The sequence below is a fragment of the Misgurnus anguillicaudatus genome, chromosome 21 (genome assembly GCF_027580225.2).
Source record: "Misgurnus anguillicaudatus chromosome 21, ASM2758022v2, whole genome shotgun sequence".
NCBI classification, from domain to species: domain Eukaryota; kingdom Metazoa; phylum Chordata; class Actinopteri; order Cypriniformes; family Cobitidae; genus Misgurnus; species Misgurnus anguillicaudatus.
In genome coordinates, this window is record NC_073357.2 from 42658647 (window position 1) to 42676739 (window position 18093).

The 18093-nt window shown below is 37.6% G+C and overlaps 1 protein-coding gene across 1 annotated transcript; it reads right to left on the reverse strand.

The window, feature by feature from the left end:
* Window positions 1-517: 517 nt before the first annotated feature.
* vstm2b (V-set and transmembrane domain containing 2B) lies at window positions 518-17397 on the reverse strand. The gene is made up of 5 exons (XM_055208087.2): window positions 16643-17397; window positions 16066-16253; window positions 15279-15308; window positions 14437-14839; window positions 518-1590 (listed from the first exon to the last, which is right to left on the reverse strand). Exons 1-5 carry the CDS (start codon window positions 16713-16715, stop codon window positions 1502-1504), a joined length of 783 nt encoding a protein of 260 aa, XP_055064062.2. The 5' UTR covers window positions 16716-17397; the 3' UTR covers window positions 518-1501.
* Between the last annotated feature and the right edge of the window lie 696 nt (window positions 17398-18093).

Sequence of the window (18093 nt, forward strand, 5' to 3'; positions counted from 1 at the left end):
TACAATTGTAAAGTATAAGTTCATGACACCCATGAGTGTATTCACTGTAAAAAAATTGAGACAACTTGGTTATGCTTGGTTATGTTTTGACTTGTAATAAGTTGATATAACTTATAAAAACAAGTTTAAATTGTTTAACTTAATTTGTTAAAGCAACACTATGTAGTTTTTCAACCTTTAAATAATGTCTCTAAAATTATTTCAGTGATAGAACAACTTTTAACTGGACAAATTCTACTGCTGCTGCAACCTGAGCAGCCTCCTAGCTGCTACAAGCACACTCTGAAAGTGGCGGTGGAGGGTAGAGCACACAGCCCCGCCCCTCCCCCTGCCTGCAGAAGAGTGTCTGATACCAGGCACTGTTGCACTTTTCAACCACATGGGGGAGCTTTAAGTCATTTTTACATGGAAACTACATAGTGTTGCTTTAAGTTAAAGTAACACAAAATATGTTGGTTTGATATAATTTTTTACAGTGTAGCACACTAAAATCAGGTGTTTGTTCACCTGAAACAAAAAGTATTTTTGTGATGTAAAAACCTAGAGAACTATAATTTTCATATTTTTCATCTTTAAAAAAAAACAACAACAACAACTTTTATTTCAACTGATGTTGGCAACATACCATTTTTTTTTCTCTTTTAAAATTTTATAAATGAATGTCTTATCTTGTCCACCGTACCTTTAATAAAAATAAACATTATTAGAGGTGACTAACAACAACTATGGTAACGTGTCTTTTTCGTCAAAATATATAAGGTTGCATTTTTATACATTAAGAGACCAAAAAGCTTGAGAACTCAAAATTCAGATGTGAAGAAACAGAATACATAGTATTACACACAGTCCTGTAGAAAGAGCTGACATGAAAGAGTGTCCTGTTTGACATTACTGCAATGAAACCATTCATGCAAAAAAAAGAAAAGAAAGGAAAATGGCAAGTTGGAAAAATAACAAATCATAAAAACACCAAGTCATTCACGATTCAATGATTCAACATCACGTACTTCGATCAGAACAATGATGAAAATAAAATGTAAAATCATTGAAACTGAAAGAAAATGGTTAAAAGAAATGTCAAAAAGCCATGCATTTCGCAAGGCAAACACTAGTATTTGAAAATTTGATGCAGCGTTTATGGATGTCAGTCATGTGTATGACACAAGTTGTGAAGCTCTAATTCACATAGACTCCTTTTTTACATATTTTTGTTGTTGTTGTTTTTCATCATGCTCCTTATAGAATCCATTTATACATCCATATCTGAGTCAAATCTTCTACACAAGTCCCGGACAAAAACATGGCTGTCTTTTATTATTCTCATCAACTCCAAAGTCATACGCTGATCTTATCGCCACATCTCATCCCTTTCTGTGATGTGCCATAATGGTAGATATATTTATTTATAGATATATATATATATATTTATATGTACGTAGTTATATTTTCCCTTTGTCGTTTGGTACATAAAGTGAAATCATTGCGAGTTGGCTGTGGTCTCTTAGTAGGCAAACAGGACGGGGATGAGCTTATGCAGGATCAGCAAAGTGATGTAAAGAAGGGGCTCGGTGGTTGCCATTGTTCCAGAACCTGCAAAAGTCAGCAACAACAAAGAGAGAGAGACAGAAATCTTTGTTAGATCATTGTCCTTCAAAATGACCAGTCACATCAAATTTTAAGTAGCCTCCAAAATATAAAACAATCTACTATTATTACTTTTAGTATTATTATTGCCTGATTCAGCACTTGGGCCATGTTTCACATTACAACAGTCCTTCAGATGGCTCGTTCATAAACACTACTCAGCAATTTTACTCTTAACACTTCATTCCTTCGTTGCAGACCACACAAAACAAAGAATGTAGTTCACATTTTCATCCACACATTTTAAGAGCGTAATGCTGTTAACTGTGCTGGAGATGGTGAAAAATGTGCTACTGCTCCCTGCGTGGAGCACTGAGAAACCCTTTGGCCTTCAGGGGAGCTCCTTGGCCTTTTTGTGGGACCTACATGACATTTCTTTTCCTTGACTGACAGCAGAACAGTAGCCCACGGGCCTTTTGAGCGCAAGCCAAGAAAGGCAGACCACAGTAGAGAAACAGAGTACAGATTATGCCTTGAACGCACACTTACACAGCTAAGGCCAGATGGATACATTTAAACCACATAACACACACACAAACACATACACACTTGTTGTCTGGCTCTCTAATATACAACCACACACTCATTTGCACAACCGTGCTGGAGCGCTCCTGATTTTTAGAGTGTGAAACCGCCGTCTGTTTCCACAGTTCTGACTTCCTCGTGGTCATATCTCACTGCACTTCTTTACTCTAACTCTCCCATCAGCCCCAAACAGATTAGCATAGTGTGCTGCCTTGTGATTGGTACCTGTGCACCACAACACAGCAAGCTAGCACAACATCACACAAGCTCTTGGAGCGTGTTATACAGTGTGCTTCTGGAGCGTGTCCATACGACCTACAAATTCACATTTACCAGTGGCAGTTTGTGGCATCTCTTTTATCATCATTGTTGTGGGTTTAGAAAGTCATGTTGTCATGGTTAGTTGGGTTGGCGCAGGACAGTATTTCAGAAACACTGCAGTTCAATTGCACCATTCAAACAATATAGCAGGGGTTTACAACAGATACACTTAATATCACTTTTACCTTTTTCCTCTTTATTGTTTTTCGTATTTGTCTCTAAATCACTGCAATATATCTTAAAAAAGACCTGATAGAAGCTGAAGGCCTTAGTGGCCAACACAGGCTATATGAGTCATCCACTCGCTTACTCCCCATGTGGATCAATGGATTAAAAACATGAAATAGTAAAAGTCTTGATTACAATGTTGCTGGTGTAAAATATTGTGCATTATGTACAAAAAAATATTGTATGTACATATTTGCACTCAGACAATAAACTTACAGAACTTACAGATAGACAATCATAAAAAAGGTACACAAGCTGTCACTGAGGCAATACTCTTTCAAAATGTACACCTTTGCACCTAAAGAGTGCATACAGTATAAGTACCTCAGAGGTACATATAGTTTAAGTACGTATGCATTGGTGGCATACATTATGATAAAAGAGACGCTCACGTTCACAAAATACACGCAAGACACTCCCTTAACAGTGAACTCTGATTACGCATGAGATAATGCGAGTATCTGGCAAACGCGAGCATCTCTTTTATCATAAACCCTTTAGAAGGGTGACCAGCATGCACTTATTTTGACAAAACACGTAATGCACATATGTTCACTTGACACGCCGAACACATATTTTGAAATTACAAACCACACACATGACGGGCTATACATGTTGTGATGAACTTTGCATCGAGTTCTCTCAAAAAAATAAATAAATAAAATGAAGTCACCGGCCGCCACTGTATGTGGCTATACATAGCTGCACTTAAATGGTAATTTTAGGACTTTTAGGAGTACCATCCCAGTGACATACTTTTGTGTATCTTTTCTCAGAGTGTGTGTTATATGCACTGCAAAAAATTACTTTCTTAGTATTTTTTTTTTTTTTTAGTACAAATATCTAATAATTCTTAAAATAAGATGCTTTTTCTTGATGAGCAAAATGACCTAAGAAAATGTCTAGTTTTTAGACAACCAATATACAATTTAGGTGAATTTGTGCTTAAAAAAAGCAAAAATATCTCCCAATTAGGTGAGAAAAAAATCTTGAAATAAGTTTACTTTTGTCTTACACACCTAATTCAAGAAAAAATTTCTCACTCCATTGGCAGATATTTTTGCTTGTTCACTTAAATTGTATATTTTTTTGTCTAAAAACTAGACTTATTTCTCTTTGTCATTTTGCTCATCAAGAAAACACATCTTTATTTAAGATTTTTTTATATTCCTCCTGAAACAAGACAAAAATACTAAGTAAGAAAGTCATTTTTTGCAGTGTAGCTTATAGATGGCCAATACATTGGGCAGTGCACTTTTGAAATACACTATTATAAAAAGAAAGCAACATGATCTCACGGCAAGTCGTGTTATAGTCACAAAAATTTTTATTAATTTATTCGTGTCCATGGCACGAAATTTTGTCTTTTTCGTGTCACCAGGAAAAAATTTTATAAATAGTTTTTTGTTTCTGTGGCAAGACTTTCTTTTTCGTGTTGTTTTATGTATTGTTTTCTCTTTTTTTCCATATTTTTAAATCATTGTTGGGGTTGGGGTTAGATTTGGGGTTTGGGTTATTCTGTTATGTATTGGTTTCTACATGGTTTCCTTCCGCTTTTGAAACTATTCTTGCCTGGAGTTGGGGTTAGGATGTAACAGAAAGTGATTCTAACCCCAACCCCAGGCAACAATGGTAAGAAAATAGGAAAAAAACTATGAGAAAACAATACATAGAATGACACAAAAAATACATTCGTGCTCAAGGCATGAAAAAAACAGAATTTCGTGCCATGGACACAAATAAATTAATCAAATTTTTTTTTGACTATAACACGACTTTCCGTGAGATTAGTCTGAAATAAAGGTATGCAATAAAAGAACTGTTTTTGGTTCCCCGAAAAACCTTTCAGTCAAAGGTTCTTATAATAATTTCTTATTTTTTTCATCTCAAAAACATTTTATCCACTGCAAAGAAGCTTTTATGAAACAGAAAGGTTGTGTGGATGTTATTTATGAAACTATACAGCCTGACAAAGATTTTTCAATAAACCTTTAATTTTAAGACAGTTGAGATTTAATTAAGAAATATATTATTAAGGGTGTCACGATTTCATTGAAATTAAGTCACAACCTCGAACTTCAAATTAAAAATGGAATCGTTGATGCTGCCACGCCCCCATGTCACGTCCGGTCAGCCACAGGAGACCGCCTTCTCTCCGTCCATTTATCTAATCTGAGGTACTGAACACAACGATTTACGTCTTTTCTGACTTCTGGCACGAACACACAGTATGCAGCGCTATTTTTAGCCTTTCATTGATAAAACTAAAGTGGCTGATCTCCACAGTTTCATTTTGCAAGCGTGTGAAAGTTGCGCAATCTTATTTCATCAATTGCGCTAAAAATTCAGAAAAAGCTGTATCATATTCATGTACAAAACACTGTGCAGTATGTTTATTTACAACAAAAGCAGCAGACTTAATATTAGTTCCTGTCCATATGAACTCGTCATTACTCTCGCTCATGTTTAAATGACAAGGTGCAAAATACTGACAGGAATGTTCATCTGACAGGAAGTTTGGTTTTATCAGGTATGTGCATGTACCATATTTTTCCACTGGCAGCACAACTAACATGGCAGAGCATCAGGTCAGATATTATATTTCATAAAAGTATAGTTTAAAAATGGCATAGCATTTTTTGTGCTTCAAAACAAGGTTAAAACCGAGAACCAAATCAAATCGTGACATTAGAATCGAAAATGTAATCGAATGATTTGGAGAATCTTGACACCCCTATACATGATATAACAGGATATCCATTGCCATATTTTAATCGCATCACTTTACCAAGCAATAGGGAGCAATTTACAAACCCTTCCACTTTCTTCATTATACTCTTAAACCTTAATTGATTCACAGGATCCTCCATTAATTGACCTTCAAAATGTCACTCTGAATGCAATCAAAATCTCTTTCCCTGAGAAATGATAGATACACAGGAGATTAAACTAAACAAGGGTAAGTGAATACACGAACAGACGAGCAAATCAGCTAAAATGCCAAAGTCATGACCCTGACTGCTGTGGAAATAATTACAGTCAACATGGACACAGAGGGATTCTGAGTCCAGCTCATTACTCACATGTCATCATCAGTAATCTCCTCCTCTTCCTCACTTAGCCCCACTCTATAGAATGATATTAATCTGTCTGTTCGCTTAATAACACATTTAATGAACACACCCCAGTGATCACAGTCCATGCCACTGTTAATATCATTTTATTACCTTTGATGAATTTTGGTTCTCATACTGTTGTGCAGAAGGGTATCGTGTTTTACACTAGTAAATCACAGTTTACTCCATAGTTTGAATTGTTTTGTACTACCTCATAGAATTTAAAAGATATTTAAGAGATGTGTATATTTTGTATCTCCTCAGCACACTGACTACAACATCCGGTATGCTCAGCCTCTCACATCTATATTAGTAATTTGTTCCCATTGCATTTTTATTCGGCTTTGGCTTTTATATGCTTCATGATGTTTACTGGTCTTTACAGCCTCAGGTCTCAATGCCACAACCTTGAGATTACATTTTTGTGGGGACCAGTCATTTTAAAAAGCATAATTAATTCCTCAGAAATGCTCCTGTGTATTTTTATTTCTTAAAAAAATATATATATATATCTCACATCTGAGTGTACAACAGCTTTGCAGCTTGGATTACATTCTGTCTAATTTTTGCCCTTGGCTTTGCTTTACTAATATATTGATGATAACAATATTGCTTTGTCCTTTTGTAATTACCATGAATTTGCTGCATTATAGAATTACAAAAATGATGTAAAAACCAAATCACAACACCTTTTGTTTTTATCAGTTGTTTTAACTCACATGCCATTTTGGCAGGTGCTCTTATAAACAGTTATAATGGCACTTGAGAGCCCACTGAAAGATCAGAACCAATGGACTTTAAAGATGAAAGATTAGAGGGTTTCAGTGTGATCATATCTGTTGAGCTGAGGGCATGTCTCACCCCTCGGATGGATAATAGTGTTTCTGCGGCACACGCTACCACCTCAAAATCCAATTGACTATGGTTTGTTGAAAACACGCTTTAAAAGCTACAGGCATAAATGTCTCTACCCCAGCATGTCTGTGTGAATGCAGAAACTGATGCAGTAAATCAATGATACCTGCAAATGCCTTTTTTATTTTAGTATGTGACATTAATAAATCTATTTAAGTTATAACAACATTAATAAATATAAAATCAATTCACCATCATAAACAGAAGCACAACTATGATATTTTCTAACATACACAGTAATGCAAACCTTCAGTATGACATGAAAACAAAGACGATGAAAGGACAGTGATGGTCACTCCCTGTGGATGAGCAAAGCTTTAGCAAACAAAAGATTAAAGCCGAAAGGTCTGAAAAAGATGAATATTGACAAGACTAAAACAGCACATGCTGTATTCATGCTGATAATTGGCTTGTTTTAACCAGCTCACCTGTATAGACTGTCAGGACTCTGCCTTGAAGTCTTGTTATATTTGTGTTTTGTCATGGTGGCAGAGTTCTGGCAGTCCCTGGCCTTGTGTGGAGGTTCATGCCTTGTTTTTGTGTTTGGCATGTACCTCCGGTGTCTTGTCATTTGTCCCCGCTCCCTCGTTCTCCTGCTTATTGTTAATTATTACTTATGCCCATCACCTGTTCCCCGCTCGTTATCTTGTTTGGTTTGTTCTATTTAATGTCAGTGTTTCTTTAGTTCTGTGCAGGATCATTGTGTTGTGTTGTGTGCTCGTGTTGCGTGTGCATTCAAGTCTAGCGATCTAGTTCAAGTCATAGTCTCAGTCTCAGTGTTATCTGTCAGTTTATGTTTCATGTTGTGCACCCCCTCGTGGGTCTTTGTTTTGTTAAGTGTTTTGTAATAAAGTGTTTTCTGTTTTCCCCGACATCGTCTGCTATTGGGTTCATTCGTCCTGCAATCCTCACAATAGACATTAAAAACATCAATATCTAAATGCAGCACCATAGACTTTTGTTGTTTACGTGACAACACAATCTAAAATGTCTCTTTAAGTAAAGATAATCTTAAATGTATTTAAATATTTTAAAAACCCGTTCAGCAAAGTAATCAAATGCATAACATTTTACAGTTAATAAACAGTTTTTTCAGGTCACCAAGGGCATTTTATTCTCAAATAGCTTAATGTTGTTAATGTTAATAAAATGAATAATGAACATGAGATCCCGACTGCCAGACACACTGGCTAGCTTGCACAGAAATGTCTAAAGTCATAAAAACTCAGTAGCGGCTCCTGATTTTTAAATTTAAATGGTGCGTCTCCATTTCTCACCACAGATTTACATTGGCAAAATGTGGGGCCATTTTCCAAACATATATTCATCTCACTTTATGACTTAAAATAGTCTAGAAACTCAAAAAATATTTGTTGAATAAAGTTAGATACATTTACAAGTTAACAAATCAGTTTGAATCAGTTTTGTATAGAGTTCTATGCTTTTTAAATGGATTAATGTTTTTGTGGGGCGCCGCCCCACCTGCCCATACAGACGAGCCGCAGTAGATGAAACTAGGTAAAATCTTCGTTGGCCAGCATTCTTACTTTGTTATTGAATGTCCATTTATTCTGTCACATTCTTGTACAGTCATTTTAGCTAGATAACATTTTTCTATTAACTCTTTCCCCGCCATTGACAAGTTAACTTATCAATTAAGAGAAAACGCTTCTCTGACAATGACACAGTTCAAACTCTGTGTATGTTTTGATTTTCGCTCTGAATCTGATCTCTATCAAAAGTCCTTCAAAAAAATGCATTTATCTCTTTTTTATATTTGAGAGGTGATAAAAAGAGAACAAATGAAGGTGGGATGAAACTGTTGCAGATGACTGTTCTTTAATTTGATATATTGAATGTTCATATAAGTAAAGAAGAATATTTTCTGGAAGGCATTAAACTTTTGTGAAAATCATAATTAATGCTAGCACTGACTGGCGGGGAAAGAGTTAATCATGGTTGAACAATCCTCTCTGCTTTCATTGCATGCTTTGTTTAAACTTATCTCTCTCTCTCCCTCTCTCTTTCTCTCTTACATGTAGCCAAACAAAACCCAGAATGAGACAAAGCTCCCCTTGATTTCCCTTGTGTAGTCAGTAGGAACACAAGTAGCACAGTGTCCCATCATGACCAAAGCAGAGATGAAACAATTAACACTCATCCTAGAGCGCTGAAGTGCTTCCCACACAGTGACAATGTTCAGTAACAGTGTACAAACATATCCAGGTGAACGAATGTTTGCAGTGGGGGTCTGCAGTTTGAAGAGACTCATTATTTATGTGTGAAAGCTGTCCAGCTGCACTACACACCCGGCTTCTCCCCTCAAGCACCCAATCCACACAACACCAAATGCTCTGCACTCCCCGTCATGGGGGATTGCAATTTGATTACAGGTGAAATAACCAGATTGATGTCTGAGGGTATTAAGAGTAAAGGGAATGCGTGCGCACACACAGAGACTAGATTAAAACAGCTGTGCAGCTGGAGTGATTTAAACTTGCCAAAAGTGTTCCAAGGTCACCTGGGGTTACATGCGGCATGAGTCACACACATCTAGTGTTCCGGTAGAGCATTACATTAACATAGGCTGTGGATTCAATCCCAGAGAGACGCAAAAAGGTGCCTGTGTTATGTTGTTCTCTAAATTACTAAATCAGGCTCTTATGTGCATGATTTGTAATTTCACTTGAATGGCAACGAAAAAGTTATTAGCCGGTAATTACATTTCTTTATTTTTAGAAATGTCACTTTAGGAATTTTATTGGTAACTGGCTTTAGTGCAAAATCCTCTAAGTCCACGCAAGTCTTTTTGGCAAAAACCTCTAAATCCACTTCTTTGGACAAAACAGTAACATAGTCACTGCCCTTTGTCAATAATTTGGTCAATATCATAATATTTTCATAAACTTTAACCAGGTAAAAAACTGTGCACCTACAGGACTTTGCTGAAAAATGGACGTGGTGTAACAGATTCTGCCCACAAACCAGTATTTCTGACCTGACACCGAGATAAAGCGGATTTGAAGCGAAAGTATTTTATAAATGTACAGTATAGACGGTTTCATCAGACCCACGTACGTTGTCGCGGTTATGTGTCTGGTCAGAACTTTACTTCCGTTTTCTGTTTGTTTAATGGTCTGACTAGTGGCTAAAATGAAAAACAAATACCTCGTTGAAAACAACAAATGTTTTAGTTTTCTAAAAACAAGTGGAGACGGCGATCATGGATCACGGCTATGTGAATGGAGGTTTGGCAGCCGGTTTGTAGTTAACATTGTATACGGTACATTATAGTATACATTTTACACAGCAACGTTAGCCCAGTATCGTTTTTTTATATGCTTTAGCTATGAAATATGAACTAAGGTAATATACTTGTTGGTTACTTTGCTTTTTATCAGAAATAAACTACTTTAAAAAGATTTTATTGTTATAGTTTCTTTGGGGCGGTTTCCCGGACAGGGATTAGACCAGTCCTAGACTTAAACACTTTTAAGAGCTCTCCAAACTGAAAACAACTTTCACTTACAGATCTTAAAATACATCAGGGCCCTTTGTTTTACTTCAAGATGCACACAGGTAATGTTTTAGTAAGGCATGTTGTTTAAAACTAGTTATATTTCCTAAATAAACTAAGGCCTAGTCCTGGATTAAGCTAATCCTGGTCCGGGAAACCGCCCCTTAGAGTTTACCGGAAGTTTTGTGTGTTCCACGAAAGCCATTTGTTTATGTTGTTACTGCTGAAACCGTCTATACTATGTCCCAAAAGCATTCAGTCAATATCATCACCTCTTTTTTGACGGGTGTGGTGTTTAGTGGTTTTTGCATCTGAAATCTTCACACTCTGTATTGATAAAACGTACTGTTTGTAATACACTATGGGGCGGTTTCCCGGACAGGGATTAGACTAATCCTAGACTAAAACATTTTTAAGAGCTGTCCAATCTGAAAACAACTTGAACTGACATATCTTAAAATACACCAGTGCCCTTTGTTTTGCCTCAAAATGCACACAGGTAATGTTTTCAGTAAAGCATGTTTGTTAAAATTAGTTATTTTTCCTAATTAAACCAAGGCCTAGTCCTGGATTAAGCTAATCCCTGTCCGGGAAACCACCCCTATAAGTCACTTTGGATAAAACCGTGTTCCAAATGCATAAATGTTATCTTATATTCACATACAGTATCTTTGTCTCTTTATTGTAATATATTTATTTATTTACATGTCCAACCTTTCCGCAGTTCTTAATTTGTCTCTCTTCATCTTGCTGCAAAAATATGCCCACCTGCCAAATTAAGGTTACTTGGGATTCCTTCCAAAAATTATCTTTCTCTCTACATCCACCTCATCCCTCTATCTGACACAAATAGCCAAACATAAGGATAAAAAAATCTATTTACATACATAATTAGATTAGCCAAACCTGCTAAATCAATGTAAAAGAATTGTTACTTCAGTTTGAACTATAGGGCAAACACAAATAGCTCAACTAAGCAATAGCATTGATATGAAATGAGCTTCTGAATTAATTAAACAAGCTTAGAAAATGTCTTACACCAGTGAGCAATTGTGGAATTAAATTGTGGAACAGCCTTCTTGACACTGTTTGGGGCTCAGACACTCTCTTCCAGACTAAAAACACATCTCAACCTAGCATACACATAATTGCATCCTGTAACTTTGCATAAAATTTAAAAATAACCCTCTACTTAAAAAGCTATGAACAGCAGCTACCCTAATTTTCTCTATTTCCTTTTTGTTTCTACCTTGGGATCATGCAGCTCCATTCTGGATCCTGCATCCATCAAGTGATCAAACAAATATACGGAAAGATGACATCAACCCTTGCAAGGACTTCAGATGACGTCAGCTCTATAAACTGATTTATACATTTTAAATTTTCTGAATGTGTTTTATGTATTCTACATTGTGTCTTTTTGTAAAGCTGCTTTGCAACAGTTTAAACTGTGAAACGCGCTTAACTAATAAATATGAATTGAATTAAATTGAGCATTTCCATGGAAGGCATTTAATTGTAGACCACTTCTACACAGAGACACATTTATGCTTTGATAGAATTACAGAAAGTGTTCCTTACAGACACACGCTTATAACCTCTTTGTTTTGGAGCTTGGTGGAAATCGGAACCCATTTTCTACAGGGCATTGAGTTAATCTCCTCTTTCCAGGAAGAACAGACATGCCACCCAACCCTGCTGGGAAAATAAAATAAAAAAACACGACAAAAGCAGCAAGAGGCAATTTGATGCACCTGACAGCATGCAGAAGGCCAAGCTTATCAGCTTCTGCCTATGGCATTCCTTTAATATTAATTGTTTCTGCCACTCAATGAAATGACATTGTGGAAAAGTGACAGATGTGTGTTTCCAAAAGAGGAGGTGTGCTTGTGTGTATGCTTGTGTCAGTGTGAGAGAGAATTGCTGATATTGTGGTCAGAGCTGAATAGTGTAATCCTTTGTGGTAGATGACTTTTTAACCTTCTTACATCAATACGTTAAACAACCAAAAATAATTATAGATTCTCCTTTAATTTTTTAAATGGTTATTTTTAGCGCTTTATGACCATATGACTATATAGAAAAGGCTATAAAGGTTCTTCTCCACATTCAGAAGTGTAATATGGGATATTGGGTTCTTTTTTGTGTAAGTTTTGTTTATTATTGAACAGGCTGGAGAGAGAGAGAGAGAGAGAGAGAGAGAGAGAGAGAGAGAGAGAGAAAAGCCTGGAAAAAAAATAGCGTGGATGATCAGTGCACTGGCCCTCTTCATGTCCGACATGCTCGCCAAATGGCTGCCTCCATGTCTGACTGCACTAAAGATAGGGCTGGTTGAGCATGTTGCTGCACATATGTTCACTCCCTCATCTGCACAGGCTTACTGTAAATGTACAGGAAATACATGCACATGTTTTTCATGATCATAATCACATTGTATGTCACAGTTTCGTAGGAATTCAAACACAACCTGCCCCTTCGCCTTTTCAACAACAAAAGCTGCATTAAAATGGCTTTTATGAATTTATTTGCCATTTACTAAGCACAGGAAAAACTGATGCAGCTCAATTAAATATTGAAATAAAGGCCATTATTGAAAAATAAAACCGCACAAATATCTTACTATATGTATATAAGCTTTAAAATGTTATGCATTTTATGATAATTTTGCATTTAAGATATTGTTCTCAAAGACAAAAACTAAACACTTTAGATCTTCCAAATCACTGGTTTGTTATCAAATGAAAATGTTATTGGAAGAATGATATCACATCTACACATCTGTTGACAGTGACCACTCATGAGACTTACAGGCAGTACCAAGGTCAAAGCGTAATTACCCTCCTCTAAAATGCTTTTAAATCAACTGTACAGACCACATTGTTTAGTCAAGTCACCCGCAGGGTAATGCATCCCTGCCACAAACAAATTCCCATGGCTTAACTACACACTTGATGTAATCGCCCACCATTGTCTGCAGAAATCACTCAGTGACAGAAAAGAGCCCCAAGTCTCTAAATCCCCACTCAAGCCCCCGATAAATACAGGACCCGACCTCAGGCCAGAGATAAAGAGACAAGGCTATGTCTTGATAACCTGACTGTCACACTGCACGGTGGTCATAAAGAGACATAGGGTCAAGACTGATGCTATAAGAAAGGACAGACCCTAGTGCCACTTCCTGCATCCAACAGACGGTGCCATCAACTGCTTCTCTCTCTCTCGTAATTCCCTTCAATCTTCTGCTTTATTGCCTTTCATGGAGCACATAGTATTTGCTTAGTAGTGATACATAAACAATCACACACATAGCCCTCCATACAATTTCCTCCCAGACTGCCTACTGAGCAGACAGGGGCTTGATATGGCATCAAATTAAACCTTCCAGCAGTGAGTGTATAATGCGATTATTCTGAGATGTGCTTCATTGATTAGTGTGTGTTTGTGTCCGTATGCCTCTCCATCCATCTCTCTCTCTCTCTCTCTCTCTCACACACACACACACACACACACACACACACACACACACACACACACACACACACACACACACACACCAGACACACACACACACATTCTGGTTTCCATGTTTTGTGGGGACATTCCATAGACGTAATGCATTTTATACCATACAAACTGTATATTCTCTTCACCTTACCTACCCCATTCCCTAACCCCAACCATCACAGAAAAGTTTCTGATACTTCACATTTTCAAAATACATCATTTTGTTTGATTTATAAGCATGTTTCCTCATGGGGACGTCAAAATGTCCCCACAAAGTCACAAAAATACTGGTATTCCTATCTAATTACCAGGTACACACACACACACATTTTATCTAAAGCTTTGCTTTACATTGTATTCTTTTAATCAGAATGTCTGTTTTCTTGGAGATTTAATTCACAACCTTTCACACTGCTATCACTGCTCTTCCAACCGAGCTACCAAAACATAGAAGCATAGGCTACTCTCATTGGGAATTTCATACATCCAAATAAACTCTGAATAAACAAAGATCATTCAAGTTGCATCACATACTATTTTAAAAACAATCCAGCAAAGTCCCCAAAACGTGATGCTATTTAAAAAATCTCACACAATCCATCACCAAACATCCTATATATTATTCCTATATTGACCACTGGGTGTCGCTGTTGCGCTTTCACTTACCGGATCCGTGCTGTTGTCTTAGGATGGATGAATTGCCAGGCCGGGGTGATGCTGAAGACTTGACCGCAGTGCCACTCGTAGTCGTTGTGGCGGGAGCGGGTCCAATTCCGAGCGGTGGAGGCACGCGGGGTTTTCCCTGACCCTGGCCCGGTTCTGATGTGGCCCTTCCACCGGTCGCCGTGTTACTGTTCCTCAGTGGCCATCGGTTCTGGATATGAGACACGGCCTCCTCGGCCAGCATTCCCTCGCGTGGGGTCACGCGCAGAGTGGCCTGCACCTTGTTTTCCTGAGTCTCATCAGAGTACAAGTCCAAAACCCGACACTCATACACGCCCTCATCCTCCTTCCGGACGCCCGACAGGCTGAGCCTGTGGGAAATAGCGTTGCCCTGGACTCTTACCGTCTGTTCATGGAGAGAGAAAGACGTGATATTAAAATGGGATGTTTGATGATAAAACATTTATTATTTGCCATTTTAATTTCCGTATCAAAGCAAGGAACTGAACAGAAGTAGATTATAATATATCTGCAATGTTGATAAAAACACAATTTCCGACTTAATTTAACTATAACATTTTCAATTGTTTTATGTTTTATTCATATAAAAGCAACTAAGACATTCGCTAAAAGACGGATATTACTTATGCACGAATTGATGCAGCAAAAAAAAAAAAAAAAAAAAAAAAAAATCTAGTCATATAATCAGATCAGATTGTGTATATTCTTTGTGGTTTAATATATCACACTGAATCACGTGAAATAGCATAAACACTCACCACCACCTCTTATAAGGACCTTATGAATTATTTAAACACTTACTAAATTCTCAATGGAATACTCACGCTTATTTTCGTGGCGTCCCGGTGGGCAACCTGTAAAAAATACATCAAAACATAAGTACTCCTGTCATAATATCATTAGGAAACTATGACGAAGCGTTAAATGCCTCGCCCCCATCAGCACCATGGACAGCAACAGTTGCGCGTATACGTTTATCATTCATGTTTTAAAGCTTTCCATATGGCTATGGAGGGTTTTGTATTACTGATCTGTATGCCAGTTCCAACAGATGACTTTAGGCCTATTTATGCTGATTTAGTTTTGTTAAAAGCAGTTAGTGGTTTTACAATTAAAAGCAACTAACTATTTTCTCTTGGCTTAAAAGTATTGGGGACAAGGACCCATATTATGGCTACGTAAAACGCTTTGTGACATTTATATAATTAAGCATGCATGACATCACTTTGATATCCGACCTTTCACTAAATAACCACCCACGGCCTATATTGATTCAAACACCTATAATTTAAGTTCACTCATCACAAAAACACATCAATTAAAAACGCAAAATAGGTGAACACGTGAAACCACGTCACACCCAAATGCGTCCGTCACACAACACTCATTTACATTTATGCATTTTAACCAAAGCGCATTCAGTGTATACAGTCAGTGCATTTCATTAGTATGCTTGTTCAACCAATGACCTTGCTGGTTTGCGCAATTGTATGTGAATTAAGTTGCAGGAACACTAAGCACCCCTGGTGCAACTTTTACAACAGGTCTCCAAACATAAACTCTGGAGGTTTATATTATACATATAGGCTAAGCAAACTAAAGCCCCATTACCTTGGCTCTGTTGGTCGGAGCGCTGATCTGAAGTTCTTGCGCGAGCTCTTTAGGGGCTGCTTCCTTTAGGTACCACCATTGAATCTCCAGAGAGAACGGCGAGACACCAACAGCTCGAAAAGCGCACGGCATATCTATGTCCTCGCCCTCACCGACACTCACATCTTTGGGGACTTCAGTAAACGAGGCTTACAAAGAAAACACATCATCAACAGATAGTTTGATTACAAGAAAACCTTCGAACAGACAACAAATAGGCGTATATCAATAACGCACGCATTTGTGTTTGTAAATCGTTTAAAAAGAACCAAGCTTAGTATACTATTAAGATTCGGATGGGAGGATGTTGAACTCTACATAAGTAAATTATATACATTCAATGTTGGGTTCAGCGTGCATGGCACGAATAAACAATGACACAATAACAATTGATTTAACCAGATGCGCAATGCAATAGATCTTCATTATTATAAAAAGTGAAAAACTTTAAACCGCATCTGCAATCTCTAAACAGACTCTGCTCGTGAGCAAATACGCAGCAGAGAGTGGGAATCTGTGACTGCTTAAGTTTACTCACCATTCGCACAGAATAGCAAAGGCGCATTCAGAACCAAATAATAAAGGACGCCGTAGAGTCCCCGTTTTTCCATGTCATATATAAGGTGATCAAATTGGAGAACGAGTGAAAGTGGTCATTTGACCAGGATATACTGGTTTTATTTCATTGGCATCTTCATAACTTCGTTTGGTTCGATTTTGCTTGAGGAGGTATCATTTATTTCTCCGATAGGTAGGCTACAATGAACGGTCTGAAATCTTCAAATAAGATACTCCAACAGGATGCTGCGTCAGTCAACCAAGACGTAAAATCCAATGTTGCGGACAAGAATACCCTTTTCTGTTGCAAAAACTGCTTTCTGTAGAATTTTACTGTATTTTCATGAAGGTGTATCCTTTGCCACTAACGAATCCTCTGTTTGACCATTTGCTTCGTATCAAGATAAAACTCGCTTTCAACAGTAGGAAATATGCTCACTTTGGTCTCCATAAAAAGAGAAAAAATCCGTAGCTCGTTTCCACCACCCATCACAAAACAACCCCGTATCTATGTCCGCGACAAAAAACAAAAATAAAAGATCCAGTGTCTGTGCACAAAAGAATCCCTTGACGTTTTTAAGAAGCACCTTAATGATAAAGAGGCATTAGTGGATAGCTCCGGCGCGCCACTCCAACTCTCTGTCTTGTGTGTGAGCGCGTGAGCAGTAAGGAGGCGCTTTGGCATCTCCAAACCCGCGAGACCACTGACAGACCGACGGGGTTTGGGAGCAAACTAACTCTCTGTCTCTCGGATCAGCATAAGCCTCGACCAATAAGAGAAAAACCGTTTCAGCCGACGACGACTGGCTTGAAAATAAACGGGAGTTAAATGATTCATGCGGTTTGCTCTATGAGATCAACAAGCATCCTTAAAAGTAGCTACTGTCAGGGCTAAACGTATTTAGTTTTTTTTTTAGATTAGCCTCCCATTTTTAGTAATAATAACAAAGAGGTAATCTGCATTTCAGATAGTCAAAAAAATCAAATAGACATTTTGTTCAGCATTGCACAGTTTCACACTGTTTCAGGTCTCCACCATAACACTGCAGTCTTCTGAAACAGCTTTCACTGTACAAATACAAACAGCTGTGTGCAACACTGACTTTATATTAATATTGATATTAGTAGCACTCATTTACATTTATGCTTTTGGCAGTGACTCGTGGTATACATTTTTCATCAGCATTTGTCTTCTCCGGCTGGGATCAAATCCCACAGCCTTTTGTGCTTCTAACGCAAAGCTCTACCAATTGAGCAACCAGAACTGTAATCATAGTAGCCCAGCGTTTAAAGTTTAACTTCAGTCTATGAAAAAACAACCGTATTCCTTCACATGGAATTGCAGGATGTGTCGCCATATCTGACCACTAATCCAGCATTGTCCCTGGAGTCCCAGGCTTGTGCAGCAGAGTGCTTCTCTGGCTGAATCCT